We start from the raw sequence: 16596 nt of genomic DNA, 5'->3' as shown, positions 1-16596 counted from the left end.
TAGCTTATTTATTTCTATTTCTTTAAGTATTCATGGGCTCTTTGACGTTCCGTTTGAATTTTAATATATGCAGCTGTGATTGGCGTGCCTGCTTCATAAAAGGAGAAATATATTTTATTTAGAAAAATTTTTTAAATTATTTTATTGACATGAAAAGGCAATAAAATATTTTTTTTTTTCATGAAGAAAAAAGCAACAGTGCGGCTTGACAGAGTTCAAAAGAAAAGAAAAAAACAACAACATAACAAAAGCTTTAGGGCGTGAGTGCAGAAGTGGAAACAGATGGGGTTCATTGTGGAACGCATATTAAAAATAATTCTTGCCCGAGCGAGCTCGAAGGCCTCTGTACCGGTTTTCGCAGTGACCGATACGTGTAATTGAAATTAGTTCAAAGTAGGTTCGAACTTCAAAGCTAGCGTCTAGAGGCTTGTAGCAGTTCAACCCCACACTTCTTCCAACCTGCCCTAACGTGGAAGCGCCTAGTGGCTTTTGATGAAACGCCGTTGATTCCATTAAAAGCGGCTACCGTATCGCGCAGTCGGAGCTGGCTCTCCGTGCCGTGTCTTCTCGACCTTGATGTTCTTTCGGGAAATATGGCATTAATATTTCGAGAGTTAAACGTTGCAATTACGCGTTGAAACTGCTCGATGTCTTGGCGCCTCTCCCAAACACTTTCGGTTGCGCAGGAGGAGCGGGGAGTCCCACTAAAGCGTCTGAGTTTTTATGCAATGACGAAACAAAATATTCACTCAACTTTTCAGCTCTCCTTGAGTCGGAGGAGTGGATCTGTTTGCTACGTATTGTTAAATAAATAAAAAAAAAAAAAATCTACCTCCTGCGATCGTAATTAAAAAAAAGGCAAAAGAAACTGCACAGAACAGTGTTATGTGATTCGTTACCACTGAAAGAAAAGATAAAAAAAAAAAAGAAACAGCAAACGTTGTCAATTTTTGTTACAAATTTGAGCTCACACTGTGCTACGTGCTTAAATATCTACGAATAATCCATTTTTGTTAAAGTTCGAAACTTCGATAGTCACTGATATGCGTCGAGATTGCTTCAACGCATAAATAGACACGTCTAAAGTAGTAAAAAATATTACTATGTACAATGCATTTATTTTTCTCGCGATGTTATTCACGTTTTAAACAGTGTCCGAGTGTCCGAGAGGCCGAGAGGTTCTACTGGATACACCGCAAACGTGGCGTCAGATGTTGTACTATGAGGGCGTAAGTACAGCTTGTTTCCGGCGGGCTACGAGAATTGAGTTCGGTGTAAAATAGATGCTAACAAAACTCACGCCAGCAAGAAAAAAAAAAAAAGCAACTAGTTTTTTTTTTTTTTTGTTTTTTTTAGACTGCCTGCTCGATTTTCAAGGTGCAACGTCTAACGTCGTCACCCCACTGAAGTGCACGGGAAACTTTGAACGCTGTTTTTTTCATAACTTTCATTTGCCATTTTCTCAATATCTATTTTGAATTTAGAGGTGATGAATAGCATGCCGGGAAGATTAAAGCCTGTGTATTCCTCAAAGGTGTTTAGTTTAAATAACTCACTACAGCTTTTTGTTGTATGCGTGTGTGTAAATTAATGATTTTTATGTTGTTTCGTCTCGCGTATACTGATACGTTCGGTTTCACCTTGATTCGGGTGTACGCCCTCGGAGCAGTACAAGACTAAATAAATAAAACGTAACCTCGAGGCACGAACCGATTCAAACTCGTGTACGTTCCTGTAATCGGGGGTGGCATATCCGTTCTAACATTCCTGTTGGAAGATGGCGGAGAAAGAAAAATAGGAAAAAATAAACAAATTTTGTATAAGTAACTCCGTGCGTGAGGTAACAGCTGTGAGGTGCTTCGGCAGGTTCGACTCTTGGCTCGATCCCAGGCGCTAGGAGCAGCGGCATTTCTTGGGGCGTTGCGAGGAGTGACTCAATGTTCGACCTGTCATTTACTGATTAATCGATTGTCTTTCGTGGCTTGACTCTCCTTTTTTTTCTGTTTGTTCCGTGTGTTGATTTATTTATTTATTTATTTATTTATTTATTTTTTTTTTTTTGTGATTTAGGAGGATGCGGAAATAGCATCTAAGAGTACCGTGTGCAAAGGGATGAGGCGTTGGCAGCAAAGAAAGCTCCTCCCACCTCAAACATTGCCGCCTATCCCAAATCCAGAAAAGTGCCACGGTCTCTCTTTCCAGCACGTAATCTTTTGCGCTGTTTTCCGCAATTCGTGTTTCGGTTGATGCCCCTTGTGTATGCTTGCAAATCTTGTTCACGGGAATTTGTGGTTGAATAGGACAATACGTAGTTAGCTGTCACGCCCTGCTGTAAGATTGACAAGTGTTTGGCTTCTTTAGATCCCGTTGCGTTGCGAACATTTCTTATTGGTCCTTGTCCTTTTTTTTTTCTTTTTTGTTGCCGGCGTCTTTTTTGTGTGTGTCAGTGGAGCTTAATGGAGTATCGCTGTGATGACAGCTTCCCGCTTGTTTTCCGAAAGGGATCCCCGCTTGGGTAACGTTCTATTTCTGTCGGTGGCAGCGGCACACAAAGTCGCTGCGGTTCGAGCAACTTTAGACCAAAAATGGCGGATATCCGTGGTGTGTCCTCCTTCTCTTCTGCTGCTTCCGTTGTCTGCAACATCGTTGTCCCTGGTCTGCTCACGTCAGACACTCGCCGAATAAAGCGCCAGGAATCTTCAACCCCCTTTATTTTCTTTGAACAAACCCCGGGAGCTCAGTGGTTCGGTTATGTGCCGAACAAACGTTTATTCGAACATTTTCCAGTCGTAAAAATAATAGTGAAGACAGAAAGAAATACAGCGAGAAAGGGAGAGAAAGAGAACCGTCTGAACTATTTTGAGTAGGAACAGCCGAAACTAAAAAGGCGGACGCGACTGTTCTCTCATTTGCCGCGGCCACGGTGTAGTGGACGGGTTTAAATTTTTCCAGAACGCTAGCTTCCCCGCATAACACAGAGCAAGCGCCCTAGTTTTTGTTTATTTATTCGTCCTGCGGGTCTCTGACAAGCTGAGGAGATGTCGAGGAGACGAGCGTTGTGGTGAGCGGTTCGTAGATGGCGCCACCCGTCCTACTGTTTGCTTTTACAAACTCGTCTGTTTTTGGTTGGGTCGTCGGGTGCCGCGCCTGCTGTGCCTGTGCGCTGCCCTGTGTGTCTGCGGGCTGCTGGTTCGTGTTCGCCGATTTGTGACTCATTTATTGATTCGAACTGTGACTGGCAGCGATTCTCGTTGGTTGACTCCACAGGCTCGGCAAATTACCCGCAAGTGAGTATACCGACACCGACTGGTTTATCGACAGGCGAACAAACGGGCGCCAGCTTTCGAAAAGGCACGGGCCAAAGTTTCTGCTCGAGCGAATCGCATAACTTGGCCCCTCCCATGTTTCGGGGGGTGACAATTATTTCGGCTTTGGGGGAGCCCGAAATATGATACTTACGGGTCGTGTGGCGAAGTTTGCCATCGTCAACACCTCTTCGAGTTTGAGATTTTTGGCTCATCGCCGAGATCGGGCTGTTTCTGTCGTACAAGCCCACAGTCTATCGACTCTCGAAGTGTGGAGTGTCGTAGCTGCCATGTAAACATGTTAAGAATTCGTGTGGGTGGGTTGGGCATTTCCACAGCTTGTGTCGTGATGATGAAGGTGATGTTGGGGAGTTTCTGGTGACGTGTGCGGCGAACATGAAGGCACTCTAGTTATGACATTCCTGCAGCATCCGCACGCTCTTGGTTGGAGGACTGCGTATGGGTATAATAAAATTCGTTTGGTGGCGATTTTGCGGCTGGCGAAAACAACTTGTCGCTGCTAAGTTTCTATATTTATGGTTAAGAAATGGTACACGTAAAAGTGGCACACAGCTGTCGTGTAGTTGGCGTAGAGTTTCCTGTTATTAAAACTACATATGCAAACTTTTTTTTATGCATCCTTTGTTTTGTGAAACTCCCGTTATGATTAAGAAATGGTACACGTAAAAGTGGCACACAGCTGTCGTGTAATTGGCGTGGAGTTTCCTGTTATTAAAGCTACACATGCAAATATATTTTTTATGTATCCTTTATTTTGTGAAACTCCCGCATGCCGCTGTGCGCAAATATTTAAACAAAAACTATCCATACCCTCTTTTATTTATTTTTTTATTAATGATTGGAAATTGCTTAACCCCTTATTCAGATCTTATATCTCCAATTTTAATATTTGAGAACAGTTGGTGCGATAATGTTTACTTAAAAAGTATGCCGCTGTATGCTCTAGAGGCTATGTTTCGTTTAGTCAGCTGAGAAGTGTGTATGTTTTCTGCGTTCCTTGAACACTAATGAGTTCCGTTAACCTTTTTGATTGGTCTGTTGAACAGCAGCTGTCTGCAAAATGACATTAATAATACCTTGTTAATTAGTAAAAATTTCTCCGAACAAAACATCATTTTTTAAACCGTTTTTCCACAAGGCACCATTTTTCAAACATACCAGCAGACATTGTTTTGGCAAATTTAATTTTTACTGCCGATGCTTGAAACTTAACGGTGCAAAATCATTGCTCTACATAACCTTTTTTCTTCCCAGAAGGCAATTAACTTCTTGGATGATTGTTACAAACATTGAGCCTTCAGAATAAACATTAAACTGTTTTTTTTTCCTATCCCAGTATCCCAGAAAATATTGTTTTTCAGGGTTCTAATCTCGAAGGGAACAATCAATAAGGATAAACTCTATGAAAGATGACACTAATATATGGTTCTTTGAACATCCCAGTAAATATTGTAGAAAATATTGATTGCAGACTGCATATTTAATATTTGGTTACAGAAGTGTTCTGTTGGGAGGCAAAATCTAAAGTCAAATTGGACGTTTTAGTGATTTATACAGCGTAAGGTTGGTCTGCCAGTAGGAGCGACACTGGTTTACACTGTAGATGAGCAATTTTGCCAGTGCAGTACGACTGCTAACCTGGGGTCTTTGACGTACCGGCGTGCAGTAGTGATACACAACCGCACGCCGGTACGATGCTCATCCAGATCGAAACGGGCAGGGGTGGGGCTCGAACCCAGGATCCCTGGGTTCTGCAGCACGAACTTTCGCTCCACACGCGTCGAGCTGGGTGTGTGCTTCAGCCCACTCGGCCACCGATCCCCCCTTGTTGGGAGGCAGTTCTTTTATTTAAGAGTTAGCTGAAGTGAAGTTCCACTTTAGGTACCAAGATATGAAACATTGTTTCACAAAAGATTTATTTTTGAGTTAAGGGACATGAATCTAGCCCTTTCTTGTACACTGGCTACTGATAATAAACACCTCAAGCTCATAGGGCATGAGACAGGAATCCGTTTTTTTTTTCTCAAAGATCTTCATTCCTGAAGTTAACATTTCTCAGGTTTACATTTCTCTGCCTCAACTGCCCACCACCTCCTAATCAAAAAAAGCAACTAATTATCTCTTGAAGATTAGTAATCCTTAAAGGGTTACTGCGGCGATTTCTTCATGGATTCCGATTTGCTTGAAATTTTGCTAAACTCGCCAGACAACATCGCCAAAATAGCATCCCAAATATTAGGTCAAAATAATTTTTTTTTTTTCACAAAGCTATTGAATTTACAATTTTGGTCCTCAACGTGTTTTTCAAACTGAAAGTCTCTACTGGCAACAACGAAAAAGTGACATCAGTGGAAGTGCAGGGGTTCACTCTTTGGACTGTAGAATTTGTTCCCAACTGATTCGAAGCAGTTTCATTGCGTCATATGAATGCTTTGGAAGCTCGCTCCAGTCCCCGCGCTCCAGCACGGAACAAATGATTGGCATATTCTATTTTTTAGACTGCTCGCTCGACTGGCAAGCCTGCCCGCCACTGACGTCACGGCACTGAAAAGTGCGGGTATATTTGAATGTTGGTTTTTGCATAATTTTCATTTTCCGATTTCGCAATAACTATTATGAATTTCGCGCTACTAAGTAGCATACCGGAAAGGGTAAAGGCCGAGGAGTCAGAAAATATAGTTAGTTGAGGTAGCTCAAAAATCGTTGGAGGTACCCCTTTAAAGGGCAACTCCGCTCAATTCTGAAAAATTCAGGCTTCCATGTGATTCACATTCACAAAGCGCTACTAAACAACTCTACGTCTTCGGATTCGCAAAATGTGGAATATTATTTGTGTAATCCTAATTCAAACATCAGCAGATACCGAAACCGAAACTTCGGTTGCGTCAGGCAACATTGGTCTCGGGTCGTCAGAGTCATGGTCACGTCACGTCAAACCACGTGGTCTTGTGACGTTAGGGAGGGAGCGAGAAATAGGACACAAGACGCGGGCAGGTCTTTTTTTTTGGACGCGGGCAGGTCGCTTCGCATGGCGCGGACGGTGATGGCCCGGGGGAGAGGGGGAACGGGAGAAGACGAAAGAGGAGAAGGGGAGCGGAGAAACCGACCGATAAGCACGCAGGGCAGCGCAAACTAGCGCATCCGTGTTACGGTGATCACGCGAACGCCCGGTCAGCCAACACCGGGAGGAGAAACTCATGACGTCGTCGTTCAATTTTGCTCTGAGAAGTAAAAACAAACAAAACGTGAGAATGACGTATCATGCCTCTGACGTAGTGGCTCAACGTTGGCCGCTCCAACTCCGTCGCATTGACTGCGCTGATGATTGCGCCTCGCGCCGCACGCTGGAGTTGGCAGATTTCGGTGACTTGGCTCGCTTGAAGGTTTGCTGGGCAGTTTATTAAATGTATAAACGGAATTAGATTGTAATATTTGACATGGGGTCTTCTTATATGATACTGAAGACGGCTACATAGTTTTCTAAATATCAAAAATGAAACGGAGTTGCCCTTTAAGCCTCAGAAACAACTTAACAGAAAAAAGAAAACAAGGAAATTGCAGCCGGTAGCACCGTTTCAAGATACAGGACGAGACATTTGCATGCAGGAAAGGAGAATCATCCTGTTTCCTGGGAGTCAGCACGCTTCCGTTTCACGGTGCCTTTAAGAGATGGGGTGCGCCTCTGCGAAAAGACTCCAGATAATGCCACTCCCCGTGTGCCGTTCATTGATACAGGAAATGTTCTAGTGTCTGCACTGGAGCATCCAATAGTTGGTCTTGCTCAGTAGCCTTCCCTGCCTCTGCCCCAAACAGACGCCCTGCTGGCAGACCTGCAGCAGACGACGGCCAACCTAAGCAACGGAGGCTCCCCGATGTACACCAATGTGCACCGCCCCCTGGGGGGGCCGCTCAGCAACGACCTCTCCTCCACCCGCACCGTCACCACGGAGCGCTATGACTACAAGCCCACTCCAGATAAGGCCACCTCGGTGAGTCAATTTTCCAGCTGTCAGTTCCGTTCAATGCTCGGGTGCTCCGATAGATTATTGTCTCTGACATGGTGAGAACGACGGGGCAAAGCTTCGGTTGCCTTTAGCGCGAGCTCTCTACCTTCAACGACCCTTCGGCGTCTTGTGCAGCTTGAGCTTGCGTGCGTGCGGTTAAACCGTTGCGGAAGGCACGGAGCTTGTGCTGAGGGCCAGGTGCTTTGACAACATGTTCTGCTGTCAGTGACTATGCGGAGTGTGAGTTCGTCTGCTTTTTGCGCAGGGGTTGTGGTGATGCCAGAACGCCTCATGGTTTAGATAATGATCATGATGTAGGAAACCCGAGACTGTGGTAAAAGCAGGGAAACGTTGTCAAAGAAGAAAGACAGGGGAAAAGAACGTCATTCTTTTCCCCTGTCTTTCTTCTTCGACACCGTTTCCCTGCTTTTACCACAGTCTTGGGTTTCCTACATCATGATCAACATCCACCGGCTCACCTGTGCACTCACTGTTTTTTCATAGATAATGATGTTTGATATTTTGTCTGCTTTTGCAGTCTGAACTCTAAAAAATGTTTCTCTGACCATAAGTTGCACACGTTTGTCTATTCGTCAATGCACTCTCATTTGCTATAAAATGTGAATACAGTGGAGATGTGTGTTCCAAACAAACAAAACTTGCTTTTTTCACTTTATTGGTATGTTAGACATTAAAGGGAAGCTGAAACACTTCGTTCAAGAAATGAGATAGAGGTTGATTCTAGCCTAGTTTAGCCGTGAATCTGAATATCACCTTCGTTTTCCCCAACAATGTAACAAGACATGAGAAAACACAAACCTCAGACCAGTTGTGACGTCATAAGAGGACCTTTCAGCCACCAAGTGCATGGCGCTCAAGAGCTGTGCGTGGAATCGCAAGCTTGCCAGGTGTATTCCCCTGCACTGGCAACAGTTGTGACGTCTTTTTCTGCCTTTTTTAAAAATAGCAAGAGCGCTTGCATAGCTTTGATAGGCACTGAAGTTGCGCAAGAGCGGGGATTCCAAAAACTCCTTTTGTGACATCACACTTCCGGAAGCAGGACCTTCAGCTGTACTTTGAAAATGATTTTCTGCAGCCTCCATGCGCCCAATTAAAAAAAATTATTTCAATATTTGAGATCTTGGAAGTCAAGTGAAGATGATTAAAGTGTGTTTCCTCGAATACAAAACCGCTTCAGCTTCTCTTTAACATTAAAATATATACCAAATTTCTCAGGCTGTGTCAGAAACATGCACCGCTTTGCGAGATGCCCCAGGTTGTGTACGGAGCACACAACTTCTAGTGTTTTGGTGTATTCTGAAACAATCGCCGACATATAACAGAAATAATGTTTCGGCAACATTTGTTTAAACAAACAATCTTCAGACAATCTTTTCAACGTTCCTTGAAAAGCTTTTTGCCTATGTGGGAGAGAAACTTCTTTTGTTTTACATCTGTTATGGAGTATGTCAGTCTTCAGCTGGCAATTTCAGCAATTGCAATCACTTTCCTTTTGTTGGATTGTTTCATTTAAAAACAGAATTCAAAGCTTAATATAGCCTTAGGTTATCTTGCTCATATATAACAAGTTTCCAGGCATGTTTTTTTTTTTTTCATTCACCAATTCTTACATGCGACTTAAACAAGGCGAGACACAATGAAGTAGGTTCCAACGACTACCATTTCAGCAGACATTATGTCGGCACCTATTCTCACCGCCGTACTTGGTAACAAGCGTCAAGAACTGGAAATTTGAGCTATAGACTCCGTGCGACTCGACTGGCGCGCCGCCGCGCGGCCGGTACCGAAGGTAGGCAGTGAGAACCCCAGAGAAAACGAAACCGAAATCACGCCGCGTACATTGGTACGCATTGAAGTCGGAGCGGTGCGGTTGCGCTGGGTTCACAGCATGAAGTGCTGCCTGTGCTGCGTCATTAAGTGCTTCAATAGTTATGCATCGTATCTCGTGGGGACAAAGCTTCACAGTTTTTCACCTCGCCCCCCCCCCCCCCCCCCCCCCCCCCTTATATGTTGCTATTTTCACTAAAAGGTTGGTGTATAAGTTGCACATGATGGAAATTCGGGAAAAGGACCGCGACCTATACGGCGGAAAGTAAGGTAGTTTATGATCGTGAACCGACGTGCTAGCATCGCCGCTTTGGCGATGCTGACACCAGACCAAGGTCTCATGCTGACCCATACGCTCGTTTGCATGTTTCCCACGTGCAGCCCATTTACCAAAACCAGTACATAGTGCGTGAGGTGACGACCACCACGACCAAGACGTCGTCGCCCTCATCGCCCAAGTCCCCCCGGAGCAGCCGCCTGCTGGACGGTGCCGGCAGCCCCCCCACTCCCCGGAGGTCCCCCCTGGGCAACAACCTTTCCGAGCTGGATAACCTGCTGGAGGACCTCAACACGGCCAAGTTCCCCCCGCCGGCCATCACCACCCCGTCCCCACCGACGTCCAGAAGGAGAGGTATGTTTCGTGGGCACTTTGGCGTCCTCGACGGCATGCATGCATTTCCTGCGCAGAGCAGTACCCTATTTTCCGGACTGTGCAGAGAGTAAGTCATCTGCTTCTTGCACAGGAGTTGTGGTGGTGTCAGAATGATGCCGAGCTCTGATTGGCCTTGATTGAAAGGATTGTGGGTAGACCTCAATGGTTAGATGCCTTGAAGGCTACCCACTATTTTTTTTTTTTTTCAATCAGCCAATAAATGCTTGACATTCTGACATCATTGGAGCCCCTGTGCAAGAAGCAGGTGAACTTGCGCTTTACATAGTCCGCACACCCGAGCAGCAAATACGAGGCTCCTCTATCTGCTTTTAGAGGGGGGGGGGGGGGGGTAGACATGGGAGCAGAACATGGCAAATCTTAAGCCTTGACATCGGTGGTTTAAAGAGGGAGAACAAGAGAGAGAACACCAGAAAAGAGGAGAAAGGAAGCAGACAAAAGGTTAGGCATGTTCGTTTTCCTGCTGATAAGGTCACGGATATTTTGTGCTCCTGTTGGCCACAGTTCGGACGGGTCCACGGCAGTAATGAGAGAAATGCTCACATTTTCTTCTCTTTTGCTGCCACTTCTCTTATCAATCACCAGGATTGCGGCTATGCATAACATAACATAAGATGAGATGCCAGCTCCTGCGGCATATTTTTTTTTGCCATGTCAGGGACGCTTCATTGCATGGACAGTACGGGTGCTGGGTGCACCAATTGGACGAAGCGTTCCAAGAACTGTACCCAATGTTCCAGTCGCTTGGTTGCATTTCTTTACATCCAACAGGCGGACAAACATATGAGGATGAACTTTACGATGAAAGAATAGTCGACTCAAGATAGGAAACAAAGCTTACGATCTTAAAAACATTCCACACGTAAAGACGGTGGAAAAATGACATGCTGACAAAATATTTACTAGAGATTGCATACACATGCAAAGATTGCAGAAAGAAACTAGGCATTTGTAGCAGGGGATGGACGCTAGATTAGTAGGTGCTTGTCACACAAACAGAAATTCCTCGTGCTCTTCAGCTGATTTCGACGAGCGTAGAGGTACGGATGCAGATGGTGCAGATGGCGTTGAGACCTCTCTACCGGGTGAAACATGTTCATCATCATATAGTGCAACCCACTTGTAATAATACCACATATAACGATGTACTGCTTATAACTATCAGTTTCTAGAGTTTCTAGACTGGGAATGATCAGTTTCTAGTCCAGACACAACGATAATCAGTTCTGATGGTTGAAATTTTGGGTTTTCTGATTATCATTATAAGTGGGTTGCACTGTAGCGATTGATCTATTCGACTATACCTGATTCTCAAAAACCTTTTGAGAAATATCTTACTCGTTCCTTGTTACTACAGTTTCCAGGTGAGACAAGGCATGCTAGACGTTCATAACTTTTATTCTAGGTTGGTGGGGCTGGAATTCATGTAGATTCACATTCACAATGACTTCTGCCATTGTTCACTTTGTTGATGAAGGATGACCTCGAGGTTTGCCTTGCTTAGTTTTTTTTTTTCTGATTGCGTGGCCGACATCTGGGAAAGCAGATCAGTTGATAATGTGGGAATGGTGAAAGTCAGGATTTCAGTAGATTGTTACTCGGTCCCCTGTATGAGAATCTGAAGCATTGGCACGTAGAAGTGAATCCCGGCCAAACCTAGACAATAAGTGCCTCTCGGAACAAACCTGGATAAACTCTTGTTTGTGAGTCTTGGGTTAATTTATAGCTCATCTTTGTAATTTACGAATCCAAGTGACTTTCAGTTTGTGTGAAATTTATTGACATTCGTGAGAATATTAAAGTATATTTCGCCTCCTTATCGTCCATGCCGGGGTAAAAATTGCGAGCCTGTACACTTGGCAGACACGGGAGTGGTTACATACTGTAGAATACCATTCATCTGCCCATTACACACTAGATAATCTGAAAAAATATGCATAGCACACATATATGTAAAATTGATAACCTAACAAGTGCCCATCTCCCATTTTTTTTCACAATTATCTTCAAATTTGAATAGGTGTTTTTGCTAGGTATTTTACGGTATGCAGGAATTTATCATGCATGAACTTAACTCTTTCCTGACCACGGGAAAAGTAGCAATTTTCAAAGGATTCATACAAATGCTTTTATTTCCTTAACTCGCATATGAAGGGAGCAATATGACACATCAAAATGTGGCCAAATGTTTTTTCAAAAGGAACAGAAGTTGGTATAATGTGGGAAAAAGATTTTAAAATTATATTTCTTGAGAAAGTACAGTGTATGTGTGGAAAACATATAAATGCCAAAACTTCTACAGCTATGTCAAATTTAACAACAAATAAGAAAAATTCAGAATACAGAAACTGTGCCCCATACCCACGGCTATTACTTCTGAAAGTTAGTGTACTCTAACTGACATTGTCTATTTTTAGTTTGTCGGAAAGTTGGCCTCCGTAACATGTGTGCTTTTCAACAAAGGAATGCTTGTATTGGTGAAACACAGATACTACACCTCACATCCCCAGCAGAGTGCTTTGTTTCTGTTTTGCCTTCATTTTGTTATTCGCAACTGGAACTAACTATAGGTGGCGCCACTCATTTTCCAAGATGGCGGGTTTAGTGAGGGTCAGAGATGCGTGCCACTGTTGAGCCTGTCTAGTGTGCTGGCTTGACTGAGCGACATAATTTATTTCTGGTAATACGAGGAAGCTAATGTTTTATGAGCGCAGGTCACCTCTTTAACCTCAAAACAAGAACGGTGTTTAGCGTATTATTTACGGAAGGATGCGCGTTTTGAATTCTGGAGCGAAACCGAAACTTACCTCTATTTTGGATTTAATTTCTCGATATAGGTCGTAATTTCGGATTCTTTCATGACTCAAGATGTGTCTCGCATCGTAATTATTTACTTGGAAAAGTTGTTTGCGGAAATTTTATTTTGTGAAATACTGTTCGATTCAGGCTGATATTTGTAGTTGTTGAAAAAATCAGTGCTGATATATGTGCGTTCTCGCTGCTTTTTTCTTGCTCAGATAATTGCCATGGAAAATAAGGACAATTATTTCAGCACAAGGACTAGAATAATTATAATTTTTACAATATGTCCACCAAACGAATAAACTAATAAACGCTGTTCTCACTAAAAAAAATTCAAAGACGGAATCCGAGTCAGACAGCTGAAGTGTGAGTGTGTTTTTATAGCACCGGGCGTGACGCGTAGGACTTCATATTACATCCAGTGTTTGACTGTTTGTCTATCTTGATAACTATGTCAGAGTTTTTCATATGCTAAAAAGAAAACAGAATTATACCTTTCTGTAAAGACTATTATGGTTAAATAGCGTATTCTCGTGATCTTGGCGTTAATTGGAGGCATACATTGCCGCGATTTGTATTAATATTAATAACATTAAAATTCAAATATTTGAATAAGTAATTCTTCAAGCTCTAATATAATTTGTTGCTTATGATGTAATTTTAAACGTGCGAAGAAATATGACAATGAAAACTGTGCTAATTATCATCACTGGTTCTATTTGCTGCATCTTAATTACCAATAAAATAGAAATAGTCTAAAATCAATTAAAACATTCTAGCTAATGTGAGAAATCTATGTAAAATTACATTAATTGTGGGTAAAGTATATTGTGCTATCAAAGTCGTGACCTTTGACAATCGGCGAAACGTCCAAAGTCGCCGTTAATATACTTCCAAACCCAATGCCCAAAAGTAAAAAAAAAAAGCTTTTTTTTTTTTAATTACTAGTTTTTTCATAACATTTATTTACTTTTGTATTTGCTCGCCGTCTTTTTGCCAATCTCAGTCTTTCCAGTTGGAAGGAATGCCTACCTGCTTGCACGTCTGCTAACTGCAGCACGTTTCGTTGGCGTTGGAAGCCGGTGAAACAGTAGTGAGTTTTAATATTGCGTATACGAGCGAACTCATGCCCTGTGTGTTTGCGTTAGCTTTGCATGTTCCACACTGCGTGTGTGCGGAGCCCGAAATTGCGGTCTTGGATGGCGCATGGCGATGAGGCGCACGCAAAACGTGGGGCACACAACTCCAACGCAAACGCACACCGCTTGCGTTTGTCTCTATGCGCAATACTAAAACTCTCCAGTAAGGTACAATCCCATACGTTGGGACTGTGAAGAGTGTTATTTGCATTCGGAAACAACATTTTTGCGAGCCATGATCGCGAGCAGTTCCGCCATGCCCGCTGAGCAGGAGAATCGGGGGACCCTCACTAGAGTGCTTCCCGTTTCCGCCGCGGGAGGGCGAGCGTCGAGCTGGAGACGCAAATACCCTTGATTGCAGTTCCTTTATGTTTAGCATTTTTGTCCAACTTGTTGGGAACGTAAAATGTGCACGCCCGCTCAGGACAGCATTAGAAATTATAGTGATGCTTACCGACAAACATCTGTTAAGTGACACCTTTAACATAATTTAAAGTGCCCCCAGAGCTCTTGAGGTCCAAAAAATAGGCCATAGTACAGTTGAATTATGTAAATAATGCAATCCTTGTTACGAAGACTGATGCAACCAGTTAGCCATGTTAGACAAGTGCAGCCACTGTTTCCAGGACTGTTTTTGACAGCCCACCAGCTTGCAATAAAGCTAAAACCTATGTTGAAATTGAAACTAGAGTCCTTCGGCGATCCACGAGATTGTGGAACATAATTCTCTGCACTAAATTTAATTTCTTGACAGCGCTTGGAAACCATCGATCACCGGTGATCGATGGATTATGGGCGCGGCTAGGAAAGAGGTAATAACTTGGTTAAAAAATGATCTATGCAAACACAGTCGAACAATTCTTCTTAAGGTTGACCAACAAGCTGAAAAGAGGAACCTTATTTTTGCCAGCCCTTCTTTTCTCGCCGGCTAGGATTAGAAAAAATTAAGCCTCCTCGGTGGCTCCGAGGTGAGAGCGCTGGCCTATGGATCCCCATGTGGCGGGTTCGAATCCCGGCCGAGGTGCCCGCAATCTGATGGAGGCTTATTGCGGAAGAGGCGCCATGTAACCGAGTTTTCGGTTGCACGTCAAAAGATCCCCAGGTGGTCCAAATTAATCCTCAGTCCTCCGCTGGGGCGTGCCAGATGCCCGTCGTTGGTTTGGCACGTAAAACCCCCAAATTTGACTTTTGATTAGAAAAAATTAGTCTAGATAGTAAACCCGCAAAGAAATACAGAAGCAGCACCTTCCCCTCCCCTCCTGCCCCCCCCCCCCCCCCCTTCTTCCTTGAATTTACCCCTTCCCTTTGACCCTCAGACTTGAAAGTACCCAAATCCAACAGTGCGATGGAAGCTACAAGCTCGTCGACCAGTCATAAGCCTATCTTTCCCCACATGATTACGCTCTCGCGCATACCCACGGACAAAGAGTCAAGTCAGGTGATGAAAGGGAAGTGGTTGATTGGTCCGGCGAGCGCGAAGCTCCCACCACACCGTCAACTTTGGTCGGAAGAGAATATAAACTAAAACTCAAGAAAGTCGAGCCAGCATTCTTCTCGCATGCCAGCTTGCCCATCGAGTTCCTCCCGTGGTTCGTTCATTTGAGCATGTCTTCTAGAAAAGATCTTACCACCAAGAATACACCAACAACGGCTTTTTACTATGGCGGAGTATCGGGATAATGTTACCCGCTTTGGCGGAGTATCAGGATAATGATACCCGATACTCCGCCAAAGCCTTTGCATATGCATTGCATCATTATTGGAGGTATTGGAATGACCTACTAGAACTCTCTAACGTTCAACCTTTTTTTAAAAGAAGCAAGTGCTGAAAATGAGGATGATTCAATAAGCGCCATTACCATGAAAGCTCCTCTGACTCTCTTCGAGACACCTTGGTGTTCTCACACAACCCCTCAATAAGTGATAAAAGGGCTTACAGTGTCATGTGAGTAGTTGTCATTTGTTGATGACATATCTGTGCTCCTGAAAACAATTGAAAATACACCGTGCCGCTAAAACTTAACTTTGCACATAGTGAAAAAAAAAAAAAAGAAAGAAATCTGAATACATAGCCAGCAACTCATTGCTGGCCCTATGAAAGAAGAAAAAAAAAAGAGGGAAAAACTCCTTCGACCCCAAGCTGAGAGTGCGGTAGGAGTAAAGTACTCACCGAACCAATCAGCAGCTTCCCTTTCATCACCTGACTTCGCTCTCTGCGTGTGTTTGTTGGCGGGGCCGTAGTCATGGGGCTAAAGATAGACATAGGACTGGTCTGACGAGCACGTAGCTTCCACTGTACTGTCATCTCGGGGCTGAATGGAGTATGGTCCTTGCCGAAAGGAAACACGTGAGCCCGTCGCAGAATAGCCTGAAGAGTGATCCACATTGTCCGATTCAAGCGATAGCAACAGCCCCTTTCAGTGCTTGTTCCCCGCCAGTGTGACCAATCCCTGTTGTTCAGGTTTGGGGGGTTATTAACCGCTTGGACGCTTAGCACATGAGAAGGATGTAAAGAAGTGAGAAGGAAATGGGAGGTGGAACTAAAGAAAAGATAAAAATTTTCTGCTGGGAAGAATTTATTTTTGCGTGTCGGGTCTCAAGTTTATCAGGATGTGCAGAGCAGTTTCAGTTTGCACTCTCTCAGTGTGCCTATAACTTCGTCTCGGTTTAATTTTCCTATTTGGTTGTACGGTTAGCTCTCTGTACTAATTGGTAGACCGACCCCATCTCATTGGGGTCAAGTCTGTTGCTTCTTTTGTTTTGCAATGTCACGCTGGAGTGCAGACAGCAATTAGTCTCATCGAGCC

At 43.8% G+C, this 16596-nt stretch overlaps 1 protein-coding gene across 3 annotated transcripts in view; it reads left to right on the top strand.

The window, feature by feature from the left end:
- The window catches only part of LOC8034000 (leupaxin), an 89765-nt gene that overhangs the window by 27454 nt on the left and 45715 nt on the right, over positions 1-16596 (top strand). For 2 of the 3 annotated variants that reach the window (XM_029980988.4, XM_029981103.4), the window contains exons 2-3: positions 7140-7315; positions 9560-9809. In XM_029980988.4, the coding sequence (XP_029836848.3) occupies positions 7140-7315; positions 9560-9809 (426 nt within the window). Of the gene's footprint in view, positions 1-3118; positions 3288-7139; positions 7316-9559; positions 9810-16596 lie in introns of those variants that run through there. The other variant, XM_029981049.4, reaches the window with a different exon arrangement.

The sequence above is a fragment of the Ixodes scapularis genome, unplaced genomic scaffold, assembly GCF_016920785.2.
Source record: "Ixodes scapularis isolate PalLabHiFi unplaced genomic scaffold, ASM1692078v2 PGA_scaffold1__304_contigs__length_218370807, whole genome shotgun sequence".
In the NCBI taxonomy this organism is placed as follows: domain Eukaryota; kingdom Metazoa; phylum Arthropoda; class Arachnida; order Ixodida; family Ixodidae; genus Ixodes; species Ixodes scapularis.
This window is presented reverse-complemented; position numbering and strand designations above follow the sequence as displayed.